At 45.9% G+C, this 27,185-nt stretch overlaps 1 protein-coding gene across 3 annotated transcripts in view; it reads right to left on the minus strand.

Moving 5' to 3' along the window:
• Positions 1–27,185, minus strand: part of gpatch1 (G patch domain containing 1) — a 56,305-nt gene that overhangs the window by 11,569 nt on the left and 17,551 nt on the right. For 2 of the 3 annotated variants that reach the window (XM_041192443.1, XM_041192441.1), the window contains exons 8-17: positions 26,312–26,459; positions 26,130–26,209; positions 23,904–24,108; positions 21,787–22,062; positions 15,118–15,296; positions 12,448–12,575; positions 5,767–5,891; positions 4,753–4,937; positions 2,554–2,761; positions 521–622 (exon numbers count right to left, since the gene is read on the minus strand). In XM_041192443.1, coding sequence (XP_041048377.1) covers positions 521–622; positions 2,554–2,761; positions 4,753–4,937; positions 5,767–5,891; positions 12,448–12,575; positions 15,118–15,296; positions 21,787–22,062; positions 23,904–24,108; positions 26,130–26,209; positions 26,312–26,459 — 1,636 coding nt within the window. The remainder of the gene's footprint in view (positions 1–520; positions 623–2,553; positions 2,762–4,752; positions 4,938–5,766; positions 5,892–12,447; positions 12,576–15,117; positions 15,297–21,786; positions 22,063–23,903; positions 24,109–26,129; positions 26,210–26,311; positions 26,460–27,185) is intronic. The other variant, XM_041192442.1, reaches the window with a different exon arrangement.

Consider the following 27,185-nt stretch of genomic DNA (forward strand, 5'->3'; position numbering starts at 1 on the left):
TATTTATCCAATTCCTTTTTAAAAGTTCCTACTGAATCTGCTTCCAACCCCGTTTAAGCAGCATGTTCCATATCACAATACTCGCAGAGTAAAGAAACGATCTCCTCAAAACCCCCTTCTGGCTCTTTTAAATCCGCGTCCTCTGGTGACTGATCCCCTGCTAGTGGAAATAGTTTCTCCTTATTTGGTCTGTCTTAATGCTTCATCATTCTGAACATCTCAATTAAATCCCCTTCTTAACCTTCTCTGCTCTAAGGAGAATAACCCAGATTCTCCCATTTCTCCACGTAACTCCAAAGTCCCTCATCTCTGAGGCCATTCTAATAAATCCCTTCACAACCTCTCCAAAGCCTCGATATTCTTCCAAAGGGATACTGATCTGATATGAACATAGTGCTCCAGCTGATGCATTACCAGTGATTTATGAAAGGTTCAGTATAACTGCCTTGTTTTTTACTGTAGTCTACACACGGAAGATTGCTATCTAGCTACAGGATTTACACAGGAATCAGTATCTCACCGAAGAGCAGAGCTGGGGGGAGCCTGGGCCCGAATTCCTGTGTGTCTGTGGGTTTCTGTGGGCTACACTGCGCAGTTTGTGGGTTTTGATCAGGCTCTTTCACTAAGAGTAAAAAGAACAAATCATTTTGAGTTATCATGTACAACCAACTGCAACTACACAAAGGGAACAACTGGTTATTGGATTCAAAAACACATTAAATATATACAGTAAAGCTCCCTCTACACTGTCCCATCACTGCCAGGGCAGGTACAGCACGGGGTTAGATACAGAGTAAAGCTCCCTCTACACTGTCCCCGTCAAACACTCCCAGATCAGGTACAGCACGGGATTAGATACAGAGTAAAGCTCCCTATACACTGTCCCCATCAAACACTCCCAGGACAGGTACAGCACAGGGTTAGATACAGGGTAAAGCTCCCTCTACACTGTCCCCATCAAACACTCCCAGGACAGGTACAGCACGGGGTTAGATACAGAGTAAAGCTCCCTCTACACTGTCCCCATCAAACACTCCCAGGACAGGTACAGCACAGGGTTAGATACAGGGTAAAGCTCCCTCTACGCTGTCCCCATCAAACACGCCCAGGACAGGTACAGCACGGAGTTAGATACAGAGTAAAGTTCCCTCTACACTGCTCCCATCAAACACTCCCAGGACAGGTACAGCACAGGGTTAGATAGAGAGTAAAGCTCCCTCTACACTGCTCCCATCAAACACTCCCAGGACAGGTACAGCACAGGGTTAGATACAGAGTAAAGCTCCCTCTACACTGCTCCCATCAAACACTCCCAGTACAGGAACAGCACGGGGTTAGATACAGAGTAAATCTCCCTCTACACTGTCCCCATCCATCACTCCCAGGACAGTTACAGCACAGGGTTAGATACAGAGTAAAGCTCCCTCTACACTGTCCCCATCAGACACTCCCAGGACAGGTACAGCTCAGGGTTAGATACAGAGTAAATCTCCCTCTACACTGTCCCCATCAGACACTCCCAGGACAGGTACAGCACGGGGTTAGATACAGAGTAAATCTCCCTCTACACTGTCCCCATCAACTACTCCCTGGACAGGTACAGCACGGGGTTAGATACAGAGTAAATCTCCCTCTACACTGTCCCCATCAAACACTCCCAGGACAGGTACAGCTCAGGGTTAGATACAGAGTAAATCTCCCTCTACACTGTCCCCATCAGACACTCCCAGGACAGGTACAGCACGGGGTTAGATACAGAGTAAATCTCCCTCTACACTGTCCCCATCAACTACTCCCTGGACAGGTACAGCACGGGGTTAGATACAGAGTAAAGCTCCCTCTACACTGTCCCCATCAAACACTCCCAGGACAGGTACAGCACAGGGTTAGATACAGAGTAAAGCTCCCTCTACACTGTCCCCATCAAACACTCCCAGGACAGGTACAGCACAGGGTTAGATACAGAGTAAAGCTCCCTCTACACTGTCCCCATCAAACACTCCCAGGACAGGTACAGCACAGGGTTAGATACAGAGTAAATCTCCCTCTACACTGTCCCAATCAAACACTCCCAGGACAGGTACAGCACAGGGTTAGATAGAGAGTAAAGCTCCCTCTACACTGTCCCCATCAAACACTCCCAGGACAGGTACAGTATGGGGTTAGATACAGAGTAAATCTCCCTCTACACTGTCCCCATCAGACACTCCCAGGACAGGTACAGCACGGAGTTAGATACAGAGTAAAGCTTCCTCTACACTGTCCCCATAAAACACTCCCAGGACAGGTACAGCATGGGGTTAGATACAGAGTAAAGCTCCCTCTACACTGTCCCCATCAAACACTCCCAGGACAGGTACAGTATGGGGTTAGATACAGAGTAAAGCTCCCGCTACACTATGCGACACTACAGGTGACCATAGAGTGGTACAGAGCGGCATTGTCAAGTTGGTGAGCCCACTCTCTAGAGGCCTTACATTCGAGAAAGGAAAAACTACTGTAACCATCAAATGACTGTATGTAAGCAATCACAGAGCCGCTCAGTAAACTAACCTGGTTGACAGACTGAGGTGGGTATTGGCGGTACCGACTCCACTGTAGCTTGCACTCCAGGAGGGGGGTCCACTTCACTGGGCTCCTCATCTTCATCCTCATCTGCCTCATCGGAGGAGGAAGATGAAGACTTTTCCTCAGATGAACTGGCAAAGATAGCTTTGAATAAGTCCATGGACGGCCGGTTTTCTTCCTCCTCAGCATCTACCTGCAAGGATAGAAGAAAATTACCTTTAATATAACAAAAAAAAGTCAAAGCCATAAGCCTGGGAATGATTGATGATTGCTGTTAAACTTATCCAGTACAATTACTCTGGTTAGGCTACAACGAGAGTAACGCATCCAGTTCTGGTCACCAGACTTTAGAAAGGATGTGAGGGTCCTAGAGATGGTGCAGAGATTTACCAGAATGGTTTCAGGGATGAGGGATTGTAGGATGGACAAGGTGAGGTTGTCCTCCTTGGAGCAGAGGAGGTTGAGGGAGAGATGTACAAGATTATTAGATAAGGTAGACAAAGTAAAACTTCCCGTTAGCTGATGGTACAAGGACTAGGGGAACACAGATTCAAGCTTTAGAGAAAAATAACTTTTTTATGCAGTGTCCGGTAATGACGTGGAACTCACTGCCTATGAGTGTGGGTGGAAGTGGATGTGATTAATGATTTCAACAGGAAACTGAATGGGACTTGAATGAAATAAATTTTCAGGGCTATGGGAATAAAATGGGGGAATGGTACTGACAAGTTTACGGAGAACTGGTATGGATTCGATGGGACAAATGACATCCTTCTGTGCCGTCATGACTGCATGAATCTATGAAAAAGCCAGAAGAGGACTTAACTGACAGATGGAGTAGCGAGGAGGATCCACTGTTAACCCCTATCCCCATTCTTTGGATTACGTTGAATTTTTTTGAATTCAGGATGTGGGCTTCCCTGGCTGGGCCAGCATTTATTGTCCATCCCCAATTTGTGAAAACTTGAAAGTATAAGGGAAAGAGGTAAGAGGAGACAGCCAGCATGGTGTTAGGAGTAAGAAGCTATGTTTGATGAAGTTACAAATCATATGGAGAGAGGTGAGACCCAGTACTAAAATTAGCCTTTGGCACTGTCCTATATAAAAGAGCAGTGGGTAAGAACAGGGCCCAGGACAAGTGTTTTTAGTTGTTACTTGTACTTGTGATGTGGGCCATCCCGAGATGCCTGGAGGTCAATGTTTACCTCGGCAGGTAAGGGTGGGACTGGAGTCACTTGTAAGCTAGACCATGTCAGGGTGCTAACCGCACTCCCCGAAGGGTATTAATGAACCGGCTGGATTTTAAGACAACCCAACATCTATTTTTATTTTTGCCCCTGTGTCAGTCCACAAATTTATTGAAATCAGTTTAACAATTTCCTTGTTGTGATTGGAATTTATAACCTCTGGGTTGACAGTCTCATATCAAAACCAGTACCATTCCCATGGGAATGCAATGAATAGGATTAAAGAATATTGCATTTTGTCCAGACCTGTTATAGTTTCTTATGGTAAAGGGCAGACTGCACACAGTTATTTCATAGGAGGCCAAGCCACTTTGTAGAGAATTATCAAAACATTTTTCTTTTGTACTCAGTTCATTTCAAGACAAACACTATCTTTTCAACAGACTGTTAAAAAACTTGTAAAGTTTCTATATGTTATCCTTACTCTTTCATGGCCCATGATGTTTACCATTTACGGTTTATTTCCCATTCTTTATTCCTGTTCTCAAATCAAAGCACCTGACGTTTACCTGTGCTAATCTGTACCTGCCACCTCTCTGCCCATTCTCCCGGCCTCATTGTGTTCTTTCTGGTAATTTGCTATTCCTCCCACGTTCAGCAGAAAATGTCGATGCCCAACTCTTTACGCTTGAAAATCCAGTTCAATCCTCTAGAGTGAGAAGCAAAGAGGTTCTAATACTGAATCCAGAGTGTTCCACTAGTCAGAGGCTTCTCCCCCAGTCTAACAAACATCCAGTTACTGCAACCCCCGACAATGCCTTCCCACCATCTATACATCAGGCTCAGCTTTTCTGAACAATTCATTACGTGGCACTTTTCAAATGGTGCCTGGGAGTCCATATGAACTCTATCTACCACACACCCATGTCTACAGTTCCCATTTCGCTCTCAGAAAAATCCTGTAAGATTACTCAAACATCACTACTACCACAGGTACCTCCTCTGCAATTTTATTTTCTCTGTCCTGTTCGATTTCTTTCTCTGTATGTTGTGTTAATCTTGTTTCTGCTGCAGTATTCAAACCAATCAGATTAGAAGTACGATCAATGATATCCTTCTCTTTGTCCTCTGCCGACAGGTCCCACCTGGACCTTCTTCTGGATTCAGGTGATTTCAGAACATCTGTTTCAAAGAGAGAATTTATTACATTTGAAATTATATTCACGTTTCTGAATAATTCACAAACAAAATCTCTGAATTCTCCGTAAAGTTCACAAAACACTGACTTCTGTCAGTTTTGGGAGCCAGGTCCCATCAGTTACTCCCCAGGTTTTTAATTTTATCTGTTACCTGTCAAACCACTCCCCCGCCCCGTAAGGTGCTGACACTTGCTGCAGTAACAATTTAATAATCTCTGGTGCTGGTTATTGGCTGGTACTTTACGCAAGTCACCGTGGCATGAAACCAGTCAGTGCAGATCAGCTGACTGTCTGTGGGAGGCACCACAGCTGAGCTGACCCTGCTCACTGGCAGGGGGCTTAATCCAGTGAGATGCACGTCCATTGGTAGGGGGGCTTAATCCAGTGAGGCGCACACCCACTGGCAGGGGGCTTAATCCAATGAGGTACACTGGCAGGGAACTCAATATAGTGGTGCACTCACTGGCAGGGGGGGCTCAATCCAGTGGTGCACTCACTGGCTGGGGGGGGTGGGGGGTGGGGGGGATGGGGTAGGGGTGGACTCAATCCAGTGGTGCACGCACTGGCAGGGGGGGTGGGGGGTAGGGGTGGACTCAATCCAGTGGTGCACTCACTGGCCGGGAGGGCCAGGGTGGGGGGAGGGGGTGCCTCAATCAAGTGGTACACTCACTGGCAAGGGGGGCTCAATCCAGTGTTGCACTCACTGGTGGGGGGGGGGCTCAATCCAGTGGTGCGCTCACTGGCAGAGGCGGGGGCTCAAGCCAGTGGTGCACTCACTGGCAGGGGGCTTATTTTATAAGAGCCGGACTTACTGTCATGTTGTACACTTTCCCTTTTTGTTTCTATTCCACTGGGTGTAGGAGCTGTGGGGACGGTCAAAAAGTTAAACACAGAATATTTGTCCCGTTTAACCTTGAGGAGCCCAGACTTTGTTGACCTAGAGAATGAAAAAGAAAACAAATTGTAAAACTCGGGGGCAGCTCGAAGTTAAAGGAACAAAGCGATATGATAAGCAATAGCTCACCCAGGCAAACAAGACAGCAGCACGTTCCAATGCCTATACCTAACATATAACCCCACTGTTCTTGAGGCAACTTTATTCTAATTTATCAACTTTTCACTACTCTTAACTTAGAATGAGAAGATTGTGGGTTTAAATCTCACGTTGGATGGAGTTTGACAATGCAGGATAGAGAGAGTGTTGCATTGCCAGAGATAAATTCCTTCCAATGAGATGCTAAATCTGGGCTCCAATATACTAGCTGTAATGCTTCAGCTGGATGGAGAGAGTCAGAGAACAGAAAAAGGCCCTTTGGCCCATCGAGTCTGTGCCGGTTTAACAAGTACCTAACTATTCTAATCCCATTTTCCAGCACTAGGCCCATAGCCTTGAATGCCATGGCATCGCAAGTGCACATCCAAATACTTAAATGTTATGACGGTTTCTGCCTCAACCACCCTTTCAGGCAGAGAGTTCCAGATTCCCATCACCCTCTGGGTGAAAAAATTCTTCCTCACATCCCCTCTAAACCTCCTGCCCCTTACCTTAAATCTATGCTCCCAGGTTATTGATCCCTCCACCAAGGGGAAAAGTTCCTTCCTGTCTACCCTATCTATGCCCCTCATAATTTTATACACCTCAATCATGTCCCCCCTCAATCTCCTCTGCTCCAGGGAAAATAACCCCAATCTACCCAATCTCTCCTCATAAATTAAATTCTCCAGCCCAGGCAACATCCTGGTAAATCTCCTCTGCACTCTCTCTAGTGCAATCACATCCTTCCTATAATGCAGATTCCAGAACTGCACGCAATACTCTAGCTGCGACTTAACCAGTGTTTTATACAGTTCCAGCATTTTATACAGTTCCGGCATAACCTCCCTACTCTTATATTCTATGCCTCGGCTAATAAAGGCAAGTATCCCACATGCTTTCTTAACCACCTTATCTACCTGTCCCGCTACCTTAAGGGACCGGTGGACATGCACACCAAGGTTCCACTGATCCTCGGTACTTCCCAGGGTCCTATCATTTATCATGTTTATATGTGCCTTGTTTGTCCTACCCCAGTGCATCACCTCACACTTATCCGGATTAAATTACATTTGCCGCTGATCAGCCCATCTGACCAGCCCGTCTATATCACAGAATCTCACAGTGCAGAAGAGGCCCTTCGGCCTATCGAGTCTGCACCAGCACATGAGAAACACCTGACCTACCTACCTAATCCCATTTACCAGCACTTGGCCCATAGCCTTGAATGTTATGACGTGCCAAGTGCTCATCCAGGTACTTTTTAAAGAATGTGAGGCAACCCGCCTCCACCACCCTCCCAGGCAGCGCATTCCAGACCGTCACCACCCTCTGGGTAAAAAGGTTTTTCCTCACATCCCCCCTAAACCTCCTGCCCCTCATCTTGAACTTATGTCCCCTTGTGACTGACCCTTCAACTAAGGGGAACAGCTGCTCCCTATCCACCCTGTCCATGCCCCTCATAATCTTGTACACTTCGATCAGGTCGCCCCTCAGTTTTCTCTGCTCCAATGAAAACAACCCAAGTCTATCAAACCTCTCTTCATAACTTAAATGTTTCATCCCAGGCAACATCCTGGTGAATCTCCTCTGCACCCCCTCCAGTGCAATCACATCCTTCCTATAATGTGGCGACCAGAACTGCACACAGTACTCCAGCTCTGGCCTCACCAAGGTTCTATACAACTCCAACATGACCTCCCTACTTTTGTAATCTATGCCTCGATTGATAAAGGCAAGTGTCCCATATGCCTTTTTCACCACCCCACTAACATGCTCCTCTGCCTTCAGAGATCTATGGACACACACGCCAAGGTCCCTTCGTTCCTCAGAACTTCCTAGTGTCATGCCGTTCATTGAATACTTCCTTGTCAAATTACTCCTTACAAAGTGTATCACCTCATACTTTTCAGGGTTAAATTCCATCTGCCACTTATCTGCCTATTTGACCATCCCGTCTATATCTTCCTGTAGCCCAAGACACTCAACCTCACTGTCAACCACCCGGCCAATCTTTGTGTCATTCACAAACTTACTAATCCTACCCCCCACATAGTCATCTATATCATTTATATAAATGATAAATAATAGGGGACCGAGCACAGATCCTGTGGTATGCCCACTGGACACTGGCTTCCAGTCACTAAAGCATCCTTCTGTCATCACCCTCTGCCTCCTACAACTAAACCAATTTTGAATCCACCTTATCAAATTACCCTGTATCCCATGTGCATTTGCCTTCTTTATAAGTCTCCCATGTGGGACCTTGTCAAAGGCTTTGCTGAAATCCATATAAACTACATCAACTGCACTACCCTCATCTACACATCTGGTCACCTCCTCAAAACATTCAATCAAATTTGTTAGGCAGGACCTCCCTCTGACAAAGCCATGCTGACTATCCCTGATCAAACCTTGCCTCTCCAAGTGGAGATAGATTTTCTCCTTCAGAATTTTCTCCAGTAGTTTCCCTACCACTGACGTGAGACTCACTGGCCTGTAGTTCCATGGCTTATCTCTACAACCCTTCTTAAATAGCGGAACCACATTAGCTGTTCTCCAGTCCTCTGTCACCTACCCCGTGGCCAGAGAGGAATTAAAAATTTGGGTCAGAACCCCTGCGATCTCCTCTCTTGCCTCCCTCAGCAGTCTGGGACACAAAGCATTCGGACCTGGAGATTTGTCCACTTTTAAGCCTGCCAATACCTTGTCACTCCCTATATCAATTTGCTGAAGAACCTCGCAGTCTCTCTCCCCGAGTTCGATACCTTCATCCTCATTCTCTTGGGTGAAGACGGATGTGAAGTATTCATTCAACACTCTAGCGATGTCCTCTGGCTCCACCCATAGAATGCCCCCTTGGTCCTTTATAAGCCCTACTTTTTCCCTGGTTGTCTTCTTCCCATTGATATACTTATAGAATACCTTGGGATTTTCCCTATTTTTACCAGCCAGAGCTTTCTCATATCCCCTTTGCTCTCCTAATTGCTTTCTTAAACTCCACCCTGCACTTTCTAAACTCCACTAATGCCTCTGCTGATTTGCTCCCCTTGTACCTGCTAAAAGCCTCTCTTTTCCATCTCATCGTATCCTGAATATCTCTGGTCATCCATGGTTCTCTGGGCTTGTTACTCCTTCCTATCATCCTAGAGGGAACATGTTGAACCTGAACCCTCCCCATTTCCTTTTTGAACACCCCTCACTGCTCCTCTATAGATTTCCCCACAAGTAGCTGTTCCCAGTCTACCTTGGCCAGATCCTGCCTTATTTTACTAAAATCTGCTTTTCCCTTTATCTTCCTGTAATCTAAGGCTATCCTCCTCACTATTTACCACCCCACCAATTTTTGTGTCATCAGCGAACTTACTGATCAACCCTCCTAAATTCAAGTCTAAATCATTTATATGTACCACAAACAGCAAGGGACGCAACACCGATCCCTGTGGAACCCCACTGGACACAGGCGTCCAGAACAAAAACACCCCTTGACCATCACCCTCTGCTTCCTGCCACTCAGCCAATTCTGGATCCAATTTGCCAAATTGCCTTGGATCCCATGGGCTCTTACCTTTGTTATCAGTGTCCCATGCAGGACCTTATCAAAAGCCTTGCTGAAGTCCAAGTAGACTATGTAAAATGCATTGCCCTCATCTACACACCTGGTCACTTCTTCGAAAAATTCAATCAAATTGGTCAACATGACCTCCCCTTAACAAAACCATGCTAACTGTCCTTGATTAATCCCTGCCTCTCCAAGTGTAGATTAGTTCTGTCCCTCAGAATTGCTTCCAATAGTTTCCCCACCACTGAGGTTAGACTGACTGGCCTGTAGTTCCCTGGTTTATCCCTTCCTCCCTTCTTGAATAACGGTACCACATTGGCTGTCCTCCAGTCCTCTGGCACCTCTCCTGTGGCCAGAGAGGTATTGAAAATTATTGCCAGCGCCCCTGCTATATCCTCCCTTGTCTCACTCAACAGATTAGGGCACATTTCATCTGGGCCTGGAGATTTATCTACTTTTAAGCCTGCCAGACCAATTAGAGTCTCCTCCCTTTCTACGCTAATTTCTTTAATTATATCACAGTCCTTCTACCTGATTTCCGTACCCATTTTGTCCCTCTCACTTGTGAACACCGACACAAAGTATTCATTTAGAACCCTACCTACATCTTCCGGCTCCACACACAAATTACCACTATGATCCTTAATGGGCCCTACTCTTTCCCTAGTTTTTCCTCTTACTCTTAATGTACTTGTAAAATAACTTTGGATTTTCCTGTATTTTACCTGCCAATGTTTTTTCATGCCCCCTTTTTGCTCTCCTAATTTTCTTTGTAAGTTCCCCCTACACATTCTATTCTCCTCTAGGGCTTCTGCTGTTCTGAGCCCTCGGTATCTGCCATAAGCCTCCCTTTTTCTCTTTATTCAATCCTGTATATCCCTCGACATCCAGCTGAATGAACCATTATTCAAAAAGTAAACACTTCTCCCAGTGACTTGGCCAAAGTTCCACACTCAGGCAGGAGCTCAGTCACATCATTGTTGCTATGGGATCCTGCTGTTTTCTAGCACAATAGTAATCATCCCACTAAAAAGTAAATCATCCTATGAAACTATCTTGAGATACTCAAGATGTTGTTACAACTTGGAGCACCTAAAAGTTGGGTCACAGAATCCTGTACACAGCATATCCCAGAGTGAGAGACTGAATCCTGTACACAGCATATCCCAGAGTGAGAGACTGAATCCTGTACACAGCATATCCCAGAGAGCAAGACTGACTTCTGTACACATTGTGTAGCCAGAGTGTGAGACCAAATCCTGTACAGTGTATATACTCAAAATGAGACAGAATCCTACACATAGCATATCCCAGAGTGAGAGACTGAATCCTGTACACTGTATGTAGTCAGAGTGAGAGACTGAATCCTGTACACTGTATGTAGTCAGAGTGAGACTGAATCCTGTACACTATATGCAGCCAGAGTGAGAGACTGAATTCTGTACACTGTATGTAGCCAGAGTGAAAGACTGAATTCTGTACACAGTATGTAGCCAGAGTGAGAGACTGAATCCTGTACACTGTATGTAGCCAGAGTGAGAGACTGAATCCTGTACACTGTATGTAGTCAGAATGAGAGACTGAATCCTGTACACTGTATGTAGCCAGAGTGAGAGACTGAATCCTGTACACTGTATGTAGCCAGAGTGAGAGACTGAATCCTGTACACTGTATGTGGCCAGAGAGAGAGACTGAATCCTGTACACTGTATGTAGCCAAAGTGAGAGACTGAATCCTGTACACTGTATGTAGCCAGAGTGAGAGACTGAATCCTATACACTGTATGTAGCCAGAGTGAGAGACTGTATCCTGTACACTGTATGTAGCCAGAGTGAGAGACTGAATCCTGTACACTGTATGTAGCCAGAGTGAGAGACTGAATCCTGTACACTGTATGTAGCCAGAGTGAGAGACTGAATCCTGTACACTGTATGTAGCCAGAGTGAGAGACTGAATCCTGTACACTGTATGTAGCCAGAGTGAGAGACTGAATCCTGTACGCTGTATGTAGCCAGAGTGAGAGACTGAATCCTGTACACTGTATGTAGCCAGAGTGAGAGACTGAATTCAGTACACTGTATGTAGCCAGAGTGAGAGACTGAATTCTGTACACTATATGCAGCCAGAGTGAGAGACTGAATTCTGTACACTGTATGTAGCCAGAGTGAAAGACTGAATTCTGTACACAGTATGTAGCCAGAGTGAGAGACTGAATCCTGTACACTATATGTAGTCAGAATGAAAGACTGAATCCTGTACACTATATGTAGTCAGAATGAGAGACTGAATCCTGTACACTGTATGTAGTCAGAGTGAGAGACTGAATCCTGTACACTGTATGTAGCCAGAGTGAGAGACTGAATCCTGTACACTGTATGTAGCCAGAGTGAGAGACTGAATCCTGTACACTGTATGTAGCCCGAGTGAGAGACTGAATCCTGTACACTGTATGTAACCAGGGTGAGAGACTGAATCCTGTACACTGTATGTAACCAGGGTGAGAGACCGAATCCTGTACACTGTATGTAGCCAGGGTGAGAGACTGAATCCTGTACACTGTATGTAGCCAGGGTGAGAGACTGAATCCTGTACACTGTATGTAGCCAGGGTGAGAGACTGAATCCTGTACACTGTATGTAGCCAGGGTGAGAGACTGAATCCTGTACACTGTATGTAGCCAGAGTGAGAGACTGAATCCTGTACACTGTATGTAGCCAGAGTGAGAGACTGAATCCTGTACACTGTATGTAGCCAGAGTGAGAGACTGAATCCTGTACGCTGTATGTAGCCAGAGTGAGAGACTGAATCCTGTACACTGTATGTAGCCAGAGTGAGAGACTGAATCCTGTACACTATATGTAGCCAGAGTGAGAGACTGATTCCTGCTTTTGTACGTACCCTGGGTAGGGATCGGGAACATTGAATCGTTTGCAGAGAAGTTTCTCTGGATGCCACTCGAACTTGTCCCTGGTGAGACGCCCGAACATCTTCATTTTCACTGCAGACTCTTTATCATTGATGTCACTCTATGCAGAGAGGAGAGGGAGAGGAAAGCAGTCAGCACCTGGGTTGCTGGGTGATTCAGACCATCACTGCAGGGGATACAAAATACAAGACAACCCTGTCTCCAGAGGGAAACAAAGGCTTGGGATAGGATGGGACTCCCTGGGGGAAGTGAATACTAAAGAAATGAGTCTGAGACCTTTTTGATGATTATTTTATCGCCGCACTAATTGTGATCAACTGGCTCGGTAAAGATAGAGAGCAGATCCCGATCACTCCCAGTCTGTATGACTCAGTATGACACACGGTGATCCCGATCACTCCCAGTCTGTACGATTCAGTATGACACACGGTGATCCCGATCACTGCCAGTCTGTACGACTCAGTATGACACACGGTGATCCCGATCACTCCCAGTCTGTACAGCTCAGTATGACACACGGTGATCCCGATCACTCCCAGTCTGTATGACTCAGTGTGACACACGGTGATCCCGATCACTCCCAGTCTGTATTACTCAGTATGACACACGGTGATCCCGATCACTCCCAGTCTGTATTACTCAGTATGACACACAGTGATCCCGATCACTCCCAGTCTGTATGACTCAGTATAACACACAGCGATCCCGATCACTCCCAGTCTGTATTACTCAGTATGACACATGGTGATTCCGATCACTCCCAGTCTGTATTACTCAGTATGACACACGGTGATCCTGATCACTCCCAGTCTGTATGACTCAGTATGACACACGGTGATCCTGATCACTCCCAGTCTGTATTACTCAGTATGACACACGGTGATCCTGATCACTCCCAGTCTGTATTACTCAGTATGACACACGGTGATCCCGATCACTCCCAGTCTGTATTACTCAGTATGAAACACGGTGATCCTGATCACTCCCAGTCTGTATGACTCAGTATGACAGATGGTGATCCCGATCACTCCCAGTCTGTATGACTCAGTATGACAGATGGTGATCCCGATCACTCCCAGTCTGTATGACTCAGTATGACAGATGGTGATCCCGATCACTCCCAGTCTGTATGACTCAGTATGACACACGGTGATCCTGATCACTCCCAGTCTGTATTACTCAGTATGACACACGGTGATCCCGATCACTCCCAGTCTGTACGATTCAGTATGACACACGGTGATCCCGATCACTCCCAGTCTGTATGACTCAGTATGACAGATGGTGATCCCGATCACTCCCAGTCTGTATGACTCAGTATGACACACGGTGATCCTGATCACTCCCAGTCTGTATTACTCAGTATGACACACGGTGATCCCGATCACTCCCAGTCTGTACGATTCAGTATGACACACGGTGATCCCGATCACTCCCAGTCTGTATTACTCAGTATGACACACGGTGATCCTGATCACTCCCAGTCTGTATTACTCAGTATGACACACGGTGATCCTGATCACTCCCAGTCTGTATTACTCAGTATGACACACGGTGATCCCGATCACTCCCAGTCTGTATTACTCAGTATGAAACACGGTGATCCTGATCACTCCCAGTCTGTATTACTCAGTATGACACACGGTGATCCTGATCACTCCCAGTCTGTACAGCTCAGTATGAAACACGGTGATCCCGATCACTCCCAGTCTGTACAGCTCAGTATGACACACAGTGATCCCGATCACACCCAGTCTGTATGACTCAGTATGACAGATGGTGATCCCGATCACTCCCAGTCTGTATGACTCAGTATGACACACAGTGATCCCGATCACTCCCAGTCTGTATGACTCAGTATGACACACGGTGATCCCGATCACTCCCAGTCTGTATGACTCAGTATGACACACGGTGATCCTGATCACTCCCAGTCTGTATTACTCAGTATGACACACGGTGATCCTGATCACTCCCAGTCTGTATGACTCAGTATGACACACGGTGATCCTGATCACTCCCAGTCTGTATTACTCAGTATGACACACGGTGATCCTGATCACTCCCAGTCTGTATTACTCAGTATGACACACGGTGATCCTGATCACTCCCAGTCTGTATTACTCAGTATGACACACGGTGATCCTGATCACTCCCAGTCTGTATTACTCAGTATGACACACGGTGATCCTGATCACTCCCAGTCTGTACAGCTCAGTATGACACACGGTGATCCCGATCACTCCCAGTCTGTATTACTCAGTATGACACACGGTGATCCCGATCACTCCCAGTCTGTATGACTCAGTATGACACACGGTGATCCCGATCACTCCCAGTCTGTATTACTCAGTATGACACACGGTGATCCCGATCACTCCCAGTCTGTATGACTCAGTATGACGGATAGTGGATTTACTCACTTTCACCTGCAGACTTTGAAGTATGTCATGCACTTAGCAATGAAATAACATTTTTAAAGTGACAGGTACTACATCCTCAGGCATGAAGGAAACGTGGATGGTTACAACATAACATCTTTCTTTAAATCAATAGCAGTGAAGTGTGCAATTTGGGCACTTTCTGTTGTGACCTATGACCCATTCCCTCCTGGTCAACCCTCGGGTTCAGCATTACCGTACCTCCTGTTCCTCAGGCACTTCCACCTTGTCTGTGGCCTCAGCAAACTTGGCGCGTGTAAAGCGGGATGATAGTGAGTTGCTGGTGGAACGATACAACATGGCTGCACGGCTAAACTCGTACTGTTCCCGGTCTCGCTCCCATTCTGTCATGTTGGGATCCAGGCTGCTGGCCAGGGCATCTAAGAGGGTCAGACAATACCAGAGCTAAAAAGGTGAAATTACAAAGGCGGGTTGCATAGACAAGGCTTGTATTCCCTCCAGTAAGAAGATTAAGGGGTGATCTAATCGAGGTATTTAAAACGATTAAAGGAGTACATAGGATAGACATATGTATGATCTGATAGCCATAATAGAGACACGACTGCGTGATGACAAGGACTGAGACCGGAATATTCAAGGGTTCATGACATTTAGGAAGGACAGGAAGCTAGGAAGAGGCGGAGGGGGTAGCTCTGTGTTTCTGTTAATTAAAGATGACATTGGTACAACAGAGAGAGATGACCTTAGTTCTAAAGATCAAGATGTAGAATCAGTTTGGGTAGAGATGAGAAATAGTAAAGGTAGGAAGTCACTTGTGGGAGTAGTTTATAGGTCTGCCTACAGTAACCACACTGTAGGATGGGGTATGCAGGAAGAAATAAATGGGGGCTTGTGAGAAAGGTACGGCAATAATCATGGGCGGTTTTAATTTATATATAGATTGGACAAATCAGATTGGCAAAGGTAGCCCGGATGATGAGTACACTGAGTGTTTTCAAGACAGTTTTTAAGAGCAGCACATTCTACAGCCAGAGCAAAGGCTATACTAGATCTGGTAATGTACAAAGAGACGGGATTAATTAATGACCTCATAATGAAGGTAGCAGTGATCATAATATGATTGAATTTCACATTCAGTTTGAGGGAAAGAAGAATGGATCTAAATGTTATTTTAAATAAGGCCAATTATGAGGGCATGAAGCCAGAGCTGGTTAAAGTAGTTTCTGGGATAGGTCGATAGAGATGCAGTGGCAGACACATAATAAGGTATTTCAGAATACTCAGAAAAGATACATTCCAGTGAGAAAGAAAGACTTTAAGGGAAGGAGATGCCATTCATGGCTAACTAAGAAAGTTAAAGATAGTATCAAATTGAAAGAAAAAGCATATGATTCCTCAAAAATGAATGGCAGGTCAGAAGACTGGACAGAGTATAATGAAAAGCAAAGAATGACTAAAAGATTAATAAGGAGAGAGAAATTAAGAGTATGAAAGAAAGCTAACAAGAAGTATAAAAACAGATACTAAGAGTTTCTGCAGGTATTTAAAAAAGAAAAAAGTAAAGTGAGTGTTGGTCCTCCAGAGAGAGTTGGGGGAATTAATAAAGAATTGAGCAGATATACTTTAAAAAATGTACTCTTTCACGGACATGGCAATCGCTGGCTAGGCCAGCATTTTCAACTGCCCATCCCTAATCGCCCTCGAGGTGCTGGTGGTGAGCTGCCTTCTTGAAATGCTGTAGTCCACTGGTGTAGGTACACCCACAGTGCTGTTAGTGAGGGAGTTCCAGGATTTTGACCCAGCAACAGTGAAGGAACGGTGATATATTTCCAAGTCAGGGATGGGTTGGGACTTGTAGGTGGTGGTGTTCTCATGCATCTGCCTGCCCTTGTCCTTCTTGGTGATAGAGGTCACAGGTTTGGAAGGTGCTGTTGAAGGAGCCTTGGTGAGTTGCTGCAGTGCATCTTGTAGATGGTACACACTGCTGCTACTGTGCATTGATGGTGGGGCAAGTGAATGTTTAAGGTAGTGGATGGGGTGCCAATCAAATGGGCTGCTTTGTCCTTGGTGTTCTCAAGCCTCTTGTGTTGTTGGAGCTGCACTCATTCAGGCAAGGAGAGAGTATTCCATCACAATCCTGACCTGCACCTTCTAGATGGGACAGACTTTGGGGAGTCAGGAGGTGAGTTACTCTCCACAGAATTCCCAGCCTCTGACCTGCTCTTGTAGCCACAGTATTTATATGGCTAGTCCAGTTCAGTACAAAAACAGAAACAGAAATACCTGGAAAAACTCAGCAGATCTGGCAGCATCTGTGGAGAAGAGCACAGTTGACATTTCAAGTCCTCATGATCCTTCAACAGAACTAAGTAAAAATAGGAAAGGGGTGAAATATAAGCTAGTTTAAGGGCGGGTAGGGGGGTTGTTGGGACAAGAAGCCAGTAATAGGTGGAGATAACTAAAAGATGTCACAGACAAAAGGACAAAGAGATGTTGAAGGTGGTGATATTATCTAAAAGAATGTGCTAATTAAGGGTAGAAAGCAGGACAAACAAGGTACAGATAGCCCGAGTGGGGGTGGGGTGGGGGGGAAGGAATACTAAAAAGGCTAAAAGGTAGAAATAAAACGATGGGTGGAAATGCATTTAAGAATAATGGAAATAGGTGGGAAAAGAAAAATCTATATAAATTATTGGAAAAAACAAAAAGGAGGGGGAAGAAACGGAAAGGGGGTGGGGATGGAAGAGAGAGTTCATGATCTAAAATTGTTGAACTCAATATTCAGTCCGGAAGGCTGTAAAGTGCCTAGTCGGAAGATGAGGTGCTGTTCCTCCAGTTTGCGTTAAGCTTCACTGGAACATTGCAGCAGGCCAAGGATGGATACGTGGGCAAGAGAGCATTATTATTATTATAGTCCAGTTCAGTTTCTGGTCAATGATAATTCCCAGGGTGTTGATAGTGGGGGATTCAGTGATGGTAATGCCACTGAATGTCAAGATGGAGATGGTTGGATTCCCTCTTGTTGGACATGGTCATTGCCTGGCAGTTGTGTGGCACAAAAGTTACTTGCCACTTGTCAGCCCTAGCCTGAATGTTGTCTAGGTCTTGCTGCATATGGGCACTTCTGACCTTATAAAAGAAGGAAGGTCATTGACGAAGCAGTTGAAGATGGTTGGGCCTAGGACACTATCCCGAGGAATTCCTGCAGTGATGTCCTGGGACCGAGATGACTGACCTCCAACAACCACAACCATCTTCTTTTGTACAAAGTACGACTCCAACCAGTGGAGAGTTTCCGCCCGATTCCCATTGACTTCAGTTTTGTGATGACTGCTTGATGTCACACTGGGTCGAGTGTTGCCTTGATGCCAAGGGTAGTTCCTCTCATCTCACTTCGTGAGTTCAGCTCTTTTGTCCATGTTTGGACTAAGGGTGTAATGAGGTCAGGAGCTGGGTGGCCCTGGTGGAATCCAAACTGAGTGTCGGTGAGCAGGTTATTGCTGAGCAAGCGTCGCTTGGTAACACTGTTGACGACCCCGTTCAACATTTTGCTGATGATCAAGAATAGACTGACAGGACGGTAATTTTCTAGGTTGGATTTGTCCTGCTTCTTGTGGACAGGACATCCCTGGGCAATTTTCCACATTGCCGGGTAGATGCCAGTGTTGTAGTTATATTGGAACAGCTTGGTTAAGGGCACGGCAAGTTCTCGATCACACGTCTTCAATATTATTGCTGGAATGTTGTCAGGTCCCAATCCCTTTGCAGTATCCAGTGCCTTCAGCCCTTTCTTGATATCACGTGGAGTGAATCGAATTGGTTGAAGACTGGCATCTGTGATGCTGGGGACCTCCGGAGGTGGCAGAGATGAATCATCCACTCGGCACTTTTGGCTGAAGATTGCTGTGAATGCTTCAGCCTTATCTTTTACACTGGTGCGCCGGGCACCCCCATCATTGAGGATGGGGGATATTTGCAGAGTCACCTCCTCCAGTGAGGTGTTTAACTGTCCACAACTATTCACGACTGGATATGGCAGGACTGCAGAGCTTAGATCTGATCCATTGGTTTAGGGATTGCTTAGCTCTGTCTATCGTTTGCTGCTTTCGCTGTTTGGCACACAAGTCATCCTGTGTTGTAGCTTCACCAGGTTGACACCTCATTTTTAGGTATGCCTGGTGCAGCTCCTGGCATGCCCTCCTGCACTCTTCATTGAACCAGGATTGATCCCCTGTTTGATAGCTGTGCCCGTCCATTAGGCTACAGATTGTGGTTGAATACAATTCTGCTGCTGATGGCCCACAGTGCCTCATGGATGCCCAGTTTTGAGTAGCTAGATCTGTTCGAAATCATTCCCATTTTGCATGGTGATAGTGTCACACAACATGATGGAGGGTATCCTCAATGTGAAGGCAGGACTTTGTCTCCATAAGGACTATGCAGTGGTCACTCCTACTGATACTGTTATGGACAGATGCATCTGTGACAGGTAGGCTGGTGACGATGCGGTCTCGTAGGTTTTTCAATCTTGTTGGTTCCCTCCACCACCTGCCGCAGACCCAGACTGGCAGCTATGTACTGCAGGACTCGGCCGGCTCGGTCAGTAGTGATGATACTGAGCCACTCCTAGTGATGGACATTGAAGTCCCCAGCCAGAGTACATCCTGTGCCCTAGCCCCTCAGTGCTTCCTCCATGTGGCGTTCAACATGGAGGCGCACTGATTCATCAGCTGAGGGAGGGAGGTACATGGTAATCAGCAGGAGGTTTCTTTGCCTATGTCTGATCTGAAGCCATGACATTTCATGGGGTCCGGAGTCGATGTTGAGGACTCCCAGGGCACCTCCCTCCCGCCTGTATACCACTGTGCCGGCCATCTCTGCCGGTAGGACAGGACATACTCGGGTAGTGATGGTGGTGTCTGGGACATAAGGTATAATTCTGTGAATATGACTATGTCAGGCTGTTGCTTGACTAGTCTGTGGGACAGCTCTCCCAATTTTGGCACTAGCCCCCAGATGTTAGTAAGGAGGACTTCACGGGGTTGACAGCTTGCCGTTGTCGCTTCCGGTGCCCAGGTCAATGCTGGATGATCCATCCAGTTTCATTCCTTTTTGTAGACTTCGTAGTGGTGTGATACAACTGAGTGGCTTGCTCAGCCATTTCAAAACACATTGCTGTGGGTCTGGAGTCACATGTTGGCCAGGCCAGGTAAGAACAGCAGGTTTTCTATCCCTAAAGGACGTTAGTGAACCAGATGGGTTTTTACAAAAAGCGACAATGGTTTCATGTTCACTATTACAAGACTAACTTTGCAATTCCAGATTTTTAAAATTAACTGAATTTAAATTCCACCAGCTAGTGGGATTAGAACCCATGTCCCCAGAGCATCAGCCTGAGCCTCTGGGATTACTAGTCTGATGACATTACCACAATGCCATCGCCTCACATCTGTCTTTATTGTAGAGGATACAAATAACATCCCAGAAATAATTTTGAATCAGGAGATGAAAGGGAGGGAGGAACTTAAAACAGTTACAATCACCAGAGAAAGGAGACTGAGAAAATTATTAGAACTAAAAGCTGACAAATCCCCAGGTCCTGATGGACTTCATCCTCAGGTCTTAAACAAAGTGGCTGCTGAGATAGTAGATGCCTTGGTTTTAATTTTCCAAAGCTCCCTCGATTCTGCAAAGGAACCATAGATTGGAAAATAGCAAATGTGACTTATCTATTCAAAAAAGGAGGGAGACAGGAAGCAGGAAACTACAGGCCAGTTAGCTTAACATCTGTCATAGGGAAATTGCTGGAATCTATTATTACGGAGGTTATAGCGGGGCACTTAGAAAATTTCAATACAGTCAGGCAGAGTCAACATGGTTTTGTGAAAAGGAAATGTTTGACTAATGGAATTATTTGAGGAAGTAACAAGCAACCTGAATAAAGGGGAACCTGTGGATGTGCTGTCCTTAAGATTTCCAGAAGGCATTTGACAAGGCGTCAAATCAAAGGTTGCTATGCAAATTAAGAGCTCATGGGGCAGGGGGTAACATATTAGCATGGATAGAAGATTGGTTAGCTGACAGGAAACAGAGAGTAGGCATTAGTGGGTTATTTTTGGGTTGGCAAGATGTGACGAGTAGAGTGCCGCAGGAATCAGTGCCAGGGCTCAAAAGATGTTCCCCCTTATGGGAGAGACTAGAACTAGGGGACACAATTTTAAAATAAGGGGTTTCCCATTTAAAATGGATATGAGAAGAATTTTTTTCTCTCAGAGGGTCATGAATCTTTGGAACTCTCTTCCCCAGAGAGGAAGGCAGGGTCAACGAATATTTTTAAGGCAGAGGTAGATAGATTCTTGACTAACGAGGGAGTCAAAGGTTATTGTCAGGTCGGCGGAACGTGGAGTTGGGGTCATCATCAGATCAGCCATGATGTTGCTGAATGGCAGAGCAGGCTTGAGGGGCCGAATGGCCTACTCCTGCTCCTAATTCGTGTGTAACCTATTTCCTCCGGTGGGAGTATCCAGCATGTGGTGACATAACCCTAAATTTAGAGCTGGGCCTCTGAAGGGTGACGTCATGGAAGACTGCTTTACATGAAGGGTAGTGGAAATCTGGAACTCTCTCCCCCAAAATAAGCTGTTTGAGGCTGGGAATCAACAGAAAATTTCAAAATTAAGATTGTTACAGAGTTACAAAAGCAAAATAATGTGGATGCTGGAAATCTGAAATAACAACAGAAAAGGCTAGAAATACTCAGCATGTCAGGCAGCGTCTACGAAGAGAGAGTTGATGTCTCAGGTCGATGAGCTGCCATTTGATTTTTGTTGGATAAAGATATCAGTGTTTCAGAAGCCAACTGTAACAGACTAGACAGTAAAGCAACAACCCTGATCTTGGGTAACTTACTGTTCTGTCCTGAGTTAAGCTTCTCCACATATTCCTCATATCTCTTCTGCTTCTCAGGGTTCTTCAGAAAGGGTTTAAATTCACTCGAATCCTTGACCCTTTCTCCACCAAGTGTAGTGAGCGGTAAAGCCCGGGCCTTCTCCGCGACCAGGGCCTGGGATCGACTGGATAAATCCCAGGAAGCAGAAGCGCAGCTTGCAGCCTGTTGCTGCTGCACATCCTTCAGCCTCTCTTTGTCTTTTCCAGTTAGAAGCTCAAACACGGAGCAAGGGCCTGCTGACACAGAAGAGTCAATTACTGCTCACCTTCAGCCCACAGAAACCATCCAGGACATAAATGACAGAATTTTATCACATCACTTCATCCATCACAAACAACAAAATGATACATTTATATAGCACCTTGAATGGTGTAAAACACCCTAAAGCACTTCACAGGAGCATTCCCACAAAAATCTGACATTGATCCATAATTACAGTTACTCCAAGTAAACCAAAGGCTTATTCATATCTCCCTCTTTGAATGAGTGATTTAGAGAAGGAGAAAGAATCAGAGAGCTTTTGGGAGGGAATTCCAGAGCTTAGGGCCGAGGCAGCTAAAGGCACGGCCACCAAAGGTGGTGCTATTAAAATCAGAGGCACACAAGAGACCAGAATTAGATGAGCCAGAGATCTCGAAGAATTGTGGGGCTGTAGGAGATTAAAGCGATTAGGAGCGGTGATGCCATGGAAGGATTTAAAACAAGGATGAGAATTTTAAAATCAAGACGTCGTTGAAACAGGAGCCAATGTAGATCAACGTGCATAGAGATAGGGAAACAGGACTCGGCGCAAGTTAGGAATCTGGCATTCAAATCACTCAACACATCCACAACTGCTCCAAACTGACATACTATCAACACACCATGGAGATCTCCCTGCGATGTAATCAGAGGAGACAGCCACAGTGTGCTAAGCATAATCCCTCTGCTACACAAAATCACACCACAGAACAAACTACAAGCCGCTTAATGCTGTTCCCCAAAACCACGCCCAGCCTTCATGGGCAGAATTTTGGCCTCATTGAGCGGGCTCGAGGTGGGGGGGGTTGGTGAGCGGGCGCAGTCGGGAAGTTGACTGCCGCCAGCGATCGGGCCACGGCTGTGATTTCACGCTGGCGGGCCAGTTAAGGACGAGCGGGGAACCTCGTACATGCACACGGGTCTGTGCAGAAAAGCTCCCTGAGGCACTGATCTGCCTCAGGGAGACGAAGATACAAAAAATTAAAAATAAAGAATCTTAAAATATTAAAAGACCTCCCCTCATGTGACTGTCACATGAGCAGGGTCCTGTTATTAGTGAAATGTTAACATTTTTATTTCATTGTTAATAGCTGTTGGAAACCTCATCCCGACTGTGGATGAGGTTTCCTAAAAAATCCAAAGGCCGCTTGGCCTTTTTGCCTGCCCGCCAACCGTAAGGTTGGATGGGCAATGAAAAATTTAATTCAATTGGCACTTTAATGGCCTTAATAGGCCTGTTAATTGTCGGTGGGCGCAGCTCCGACTCCCATGTATGCCCACTGACTGAAATATCGTGAGCACGTGATGACGTGGGATGCTTGCGAAAAATTCTGGCCCATATGTTAAAATGACAATGCCAGCAGGTTTCTCCACCCTGAGCGCAAAATCCAGGCTGACACCCCCAGTGCAGTATTGAGGGAGTGCTGCACTGTCAAAGGCATCGTCTTTCAGATGATACATTACATCAAGGCCCCATCTGCCTTCTCAGGTGAATGTAAAAGATCACGTGGCCACTCTGCAAAGAAGAGCAGGGGAGTTCACCTCCATATACTGGAAAATATTTATCCCTCGACCAACATCGTTTGGTCGTTACCACGTTGTTTGTGGAATCTTGCTGTGCAGAAACTGGCTGTCATGTTTTCTACGTCACAGCAGCGACGACACTTCAAAAGTATGGCACTGGCTGCAAAGCGCTTTGGGAAATCCTAAGATCATGAATGGTGCTGTAGAAATGCAAACTCATTCTTTTGTTAGACTGGAAAGATCTCGTGCGCTTAAGATAAACTTTGCTGCATGTTAGTAGGATGGTTTTTGAAGTTGCTGCGGATCCCTGTACCTTGCAGAGCATCTTCTCCAAGCAGCTCTCGTCTCCGTATTGCGTTCAATTGGTGCCGGCCCTTTGGACCCGCCTCGGTGCTGAGCTGCCCTACTGATGCCACAAGTGCCTGCGCCATTGCAGTGCTGACAGTCCCTGGTGCCACGACTGGTCGGAAGTAGTGAACAGGCCTGTAGTCCCTCGGCAGTTCAGGAGGGCCGTAAACCTGACATGATGGGAAAGCTGTTAGACTGATGGAGTCTGTAAAAAAAAAAAACCTCCTCCCTGACTCCGCACACAAAGCAAGGAGTCTCTGTTGCAGCTCTGTCAGTGGGGGCCTGGTGTTAATACATTGCACGGAAGGCAAATAATTTACTGCCATTTCAGTCCCAGCGCAGTCAATGCTCTGGAACCTTTGTGCAGATGCAATCAGCAACCATTTCTAATCAGCAACACTTTCTAATCATATAATTACAGAATCAAAGAATGATACAGCACAGGAGACCATTCAGTCCATCATGCCTGTGCTGGCTCTTTGAAAGAGCTATCCCAATTAGTCCCACTTCTCCAGCTCTTTTCCCCTAGCCCAGAAAATTTCCCCTTTTCAATTATCAATCCAATTTCCTTTCCAATGTTACTATTGAACCTGTTTCCACCACCCTTTCAGGCAGTGAATCCCAGATCACAACAACTCACTGCGTAAAAATATTTCCCATCTCCTCTTGTGCATTTTGCCAAATACCTTAAATCTGTTCCTTCTGGTCCTGGATGGATCTTCAATCTTAGCCCAACCAAACACAGAGGGGGAAGGGGGGGCTGCAAATCAGGGCAGCTTCTTGCGGGTCTGCTCCTGGCCCCAGCAAAAACAGCCATTGACAGGTCCAGAATGAGAAGGGCAGGTGGAGTGGGGATGTTGCTCTGGATTACCTGCCTCTGCTCACTGGGATTTTTTTGTGCCTGGATGGTCTTTCAGAGGAAACATGGCCTGCTGCCAGTACAGCATCCTCAGAAGGATAGATGGGCCTTGGAGGAGGGTACAATTTGGCAGGTATTTCCTGCGTATAGAAGATTGGTGGGTGATCATATCAAGGTGTTTAAAATGATGCAATGATTTGATAGAGATAGAAGGAAACTATTTATGTGCTCAGGGTATCAGGGCATGTAGAGCAAAGGTGGACAGATGGACTGGAAGTACCAATCAGCCATGATCCAACCTGAATTGGAAACAAGCTTGAGGGGCTGAATGGTCAATCCTGAAGCAGCAGCCTAAAAGCTCTGTCTTTAATCTTCCTGGCACCCTGCAGGGAGTTGGGCCATACTGACGTCGACAACTGCTCTTCCTTTTCAAGTCTACATTTAGAGAAAAAACTAGTGGCATCTTTATCATTTAATGTAACAAGGGCGAATACATATTTGACTCTGTTACAATGTTTACTGTTCACTCGCCTATCTTATATAAATATTTGTTCATTCAGAGCCTGTTTTAAGGACAATGGCCAATACTGAAGAGTTAGTACAACTTATAATACCAGAGAAACTGCAAAAAATCCAGTAAATAAATAAATTTTCAGCATGGAGGAGTGGGAGTGTACATCCGATCTGCTTCTCTCAGAGGGGAGAATCACATCGCAGGAGGTAGTGTAGTCAGAGTTCACCATTACAATCCTTGGCTCCTCGAGCCCTTTAATTAGATATTAGGCAGATAATGGTACTCCCCAGATCATAGAGGATCTATGGTCCACTTACTGATGGCTGGTGGTGTTGGGACAGGAAAATATTCAGCCTATTGCTCAGAATTGACCCTAAGCCAATGTCAGTGCCTTCAGAAACAATGCGAGAAAAGCAAGGGCAAGAGCCATTGCCTGTTAGCCCCGTATTGAGTTACACATTGCGCAGAAGCAGGCCATTTGACCCACTAGTCCATGCTGGGATTTATGCTTCACGCAAGCCTCTTGCCACCCTACTCCAACTACTCTTATCAGCTTATCCTTCTATTCTGTTCTCCTTCTCATCTAGTTTCCCCTTAAATGCATCAATGTTTATTCACTTCAACCACTCCCTGTGGTAGGGAGCTCCACATTCTTACCAGTCTCTGGGTAAAGAAGTTTCTCCTGAATTCCTTACTGTATTTATTAGTGACTATCTTACACTGATTATCCCTAGTTCGGGCCTTCCCCACTTCCCCTGTCTTGTTTGTTACTGTGAAGACAAGCACACACAAAGCAGACTAGACAATGAAGCAACTACCTTTTTGGGTTTAGTCGACTTGGATCCCAACGAGAAGCCCTCCAACAATTTTCCGATATATCCCGTCTGAGGCTCCAAACCTGGAACGTACAAAGTCTGGTTTAAATTTAACTTCTCAGGGTCCATGTGTGCCTCAGAGCATCCTGCAGGAAGCTTCCTTTCCCCAAGCTGCATGCACTCACCTTTTGCTTTCTTGTATTGCTGTGGTGCTGTCCAGCCATACAGCCCATCACCTGGCTCTTCCTCTCTCAGCACCGTATCATACTGTGACAATGTATCCCTGGCGTAAATATCATCGTCATCTTCCTCAAGAGCACCCACACCAAATGCCTTTTAAATAAATAAAAAGAACATGACTTCAGAGTGGCATTCTGGTGCCTGAGCTGACCATGATTTGGCCAGGATTCCAGACATTTTTCCAAATGGGTGGGAGTGAATATAAAGTACTTTACCCAACTTCAGTAAGGTTAGTCAATGTAAATCTACCTGGGCTCCCTGTAGGTGTTCAAACTTTAAAGATTCAGTACAGCTTCTGGGAGTCAATTGGGGTGACCTAACAATATTGACTAGACTTCCAAAGTAATTCGTTACAAATAAAATCCTTAGGGGCATCTCGAGGATGAGAAAGGTGTTATTATAAATCACCTTTCCCAACCCCTCCACCTTCATCACGCTGCTTGTCCAACCTCCAGCATTGGAGGAACAGAAATGACCTCCAATTAAACAATGGAAAGAATGAAGCCATTGTCCTCAGTCCCAGCCACAAACTCTTCCCTACCTCAACTCCCTATTTGAACACGAGTTGAGCATCCATCTCTACTACATTCTCTCCTTCACCGCCTACCTCCACCTCCCCAACATTGTCCGTCTCAGCCTTGCCTGAAATAGAAACATAGAAACTAGAAGCAGGAGGAGGCCATTCAGCCCTTCGAGCCTGCTCCACCATTCATTATGATCATGGCTGATCATCCAACTCAATAGCCTACTCCCGCTTTCTCCCCATACCCTTTCGCCCCAACAGCTATATCTAACTCCTTCTTGAAAACATACAATGTT

Source organism: Carcharodon carcharias, chromosome 7 (assembly GCF_017639515.1).
Source record: "Carcharodon carcharias isolate sCarCar2 chromosome 7, sCarCar2.pri, whole genome shotgun sequence".
Lineage (NCBI taxonomy): Eukaryota > Metazoa > Chordata > Chondrichthyes > Lamniformes > Lamnidae > Carcharodon > Carcharodon carcharias.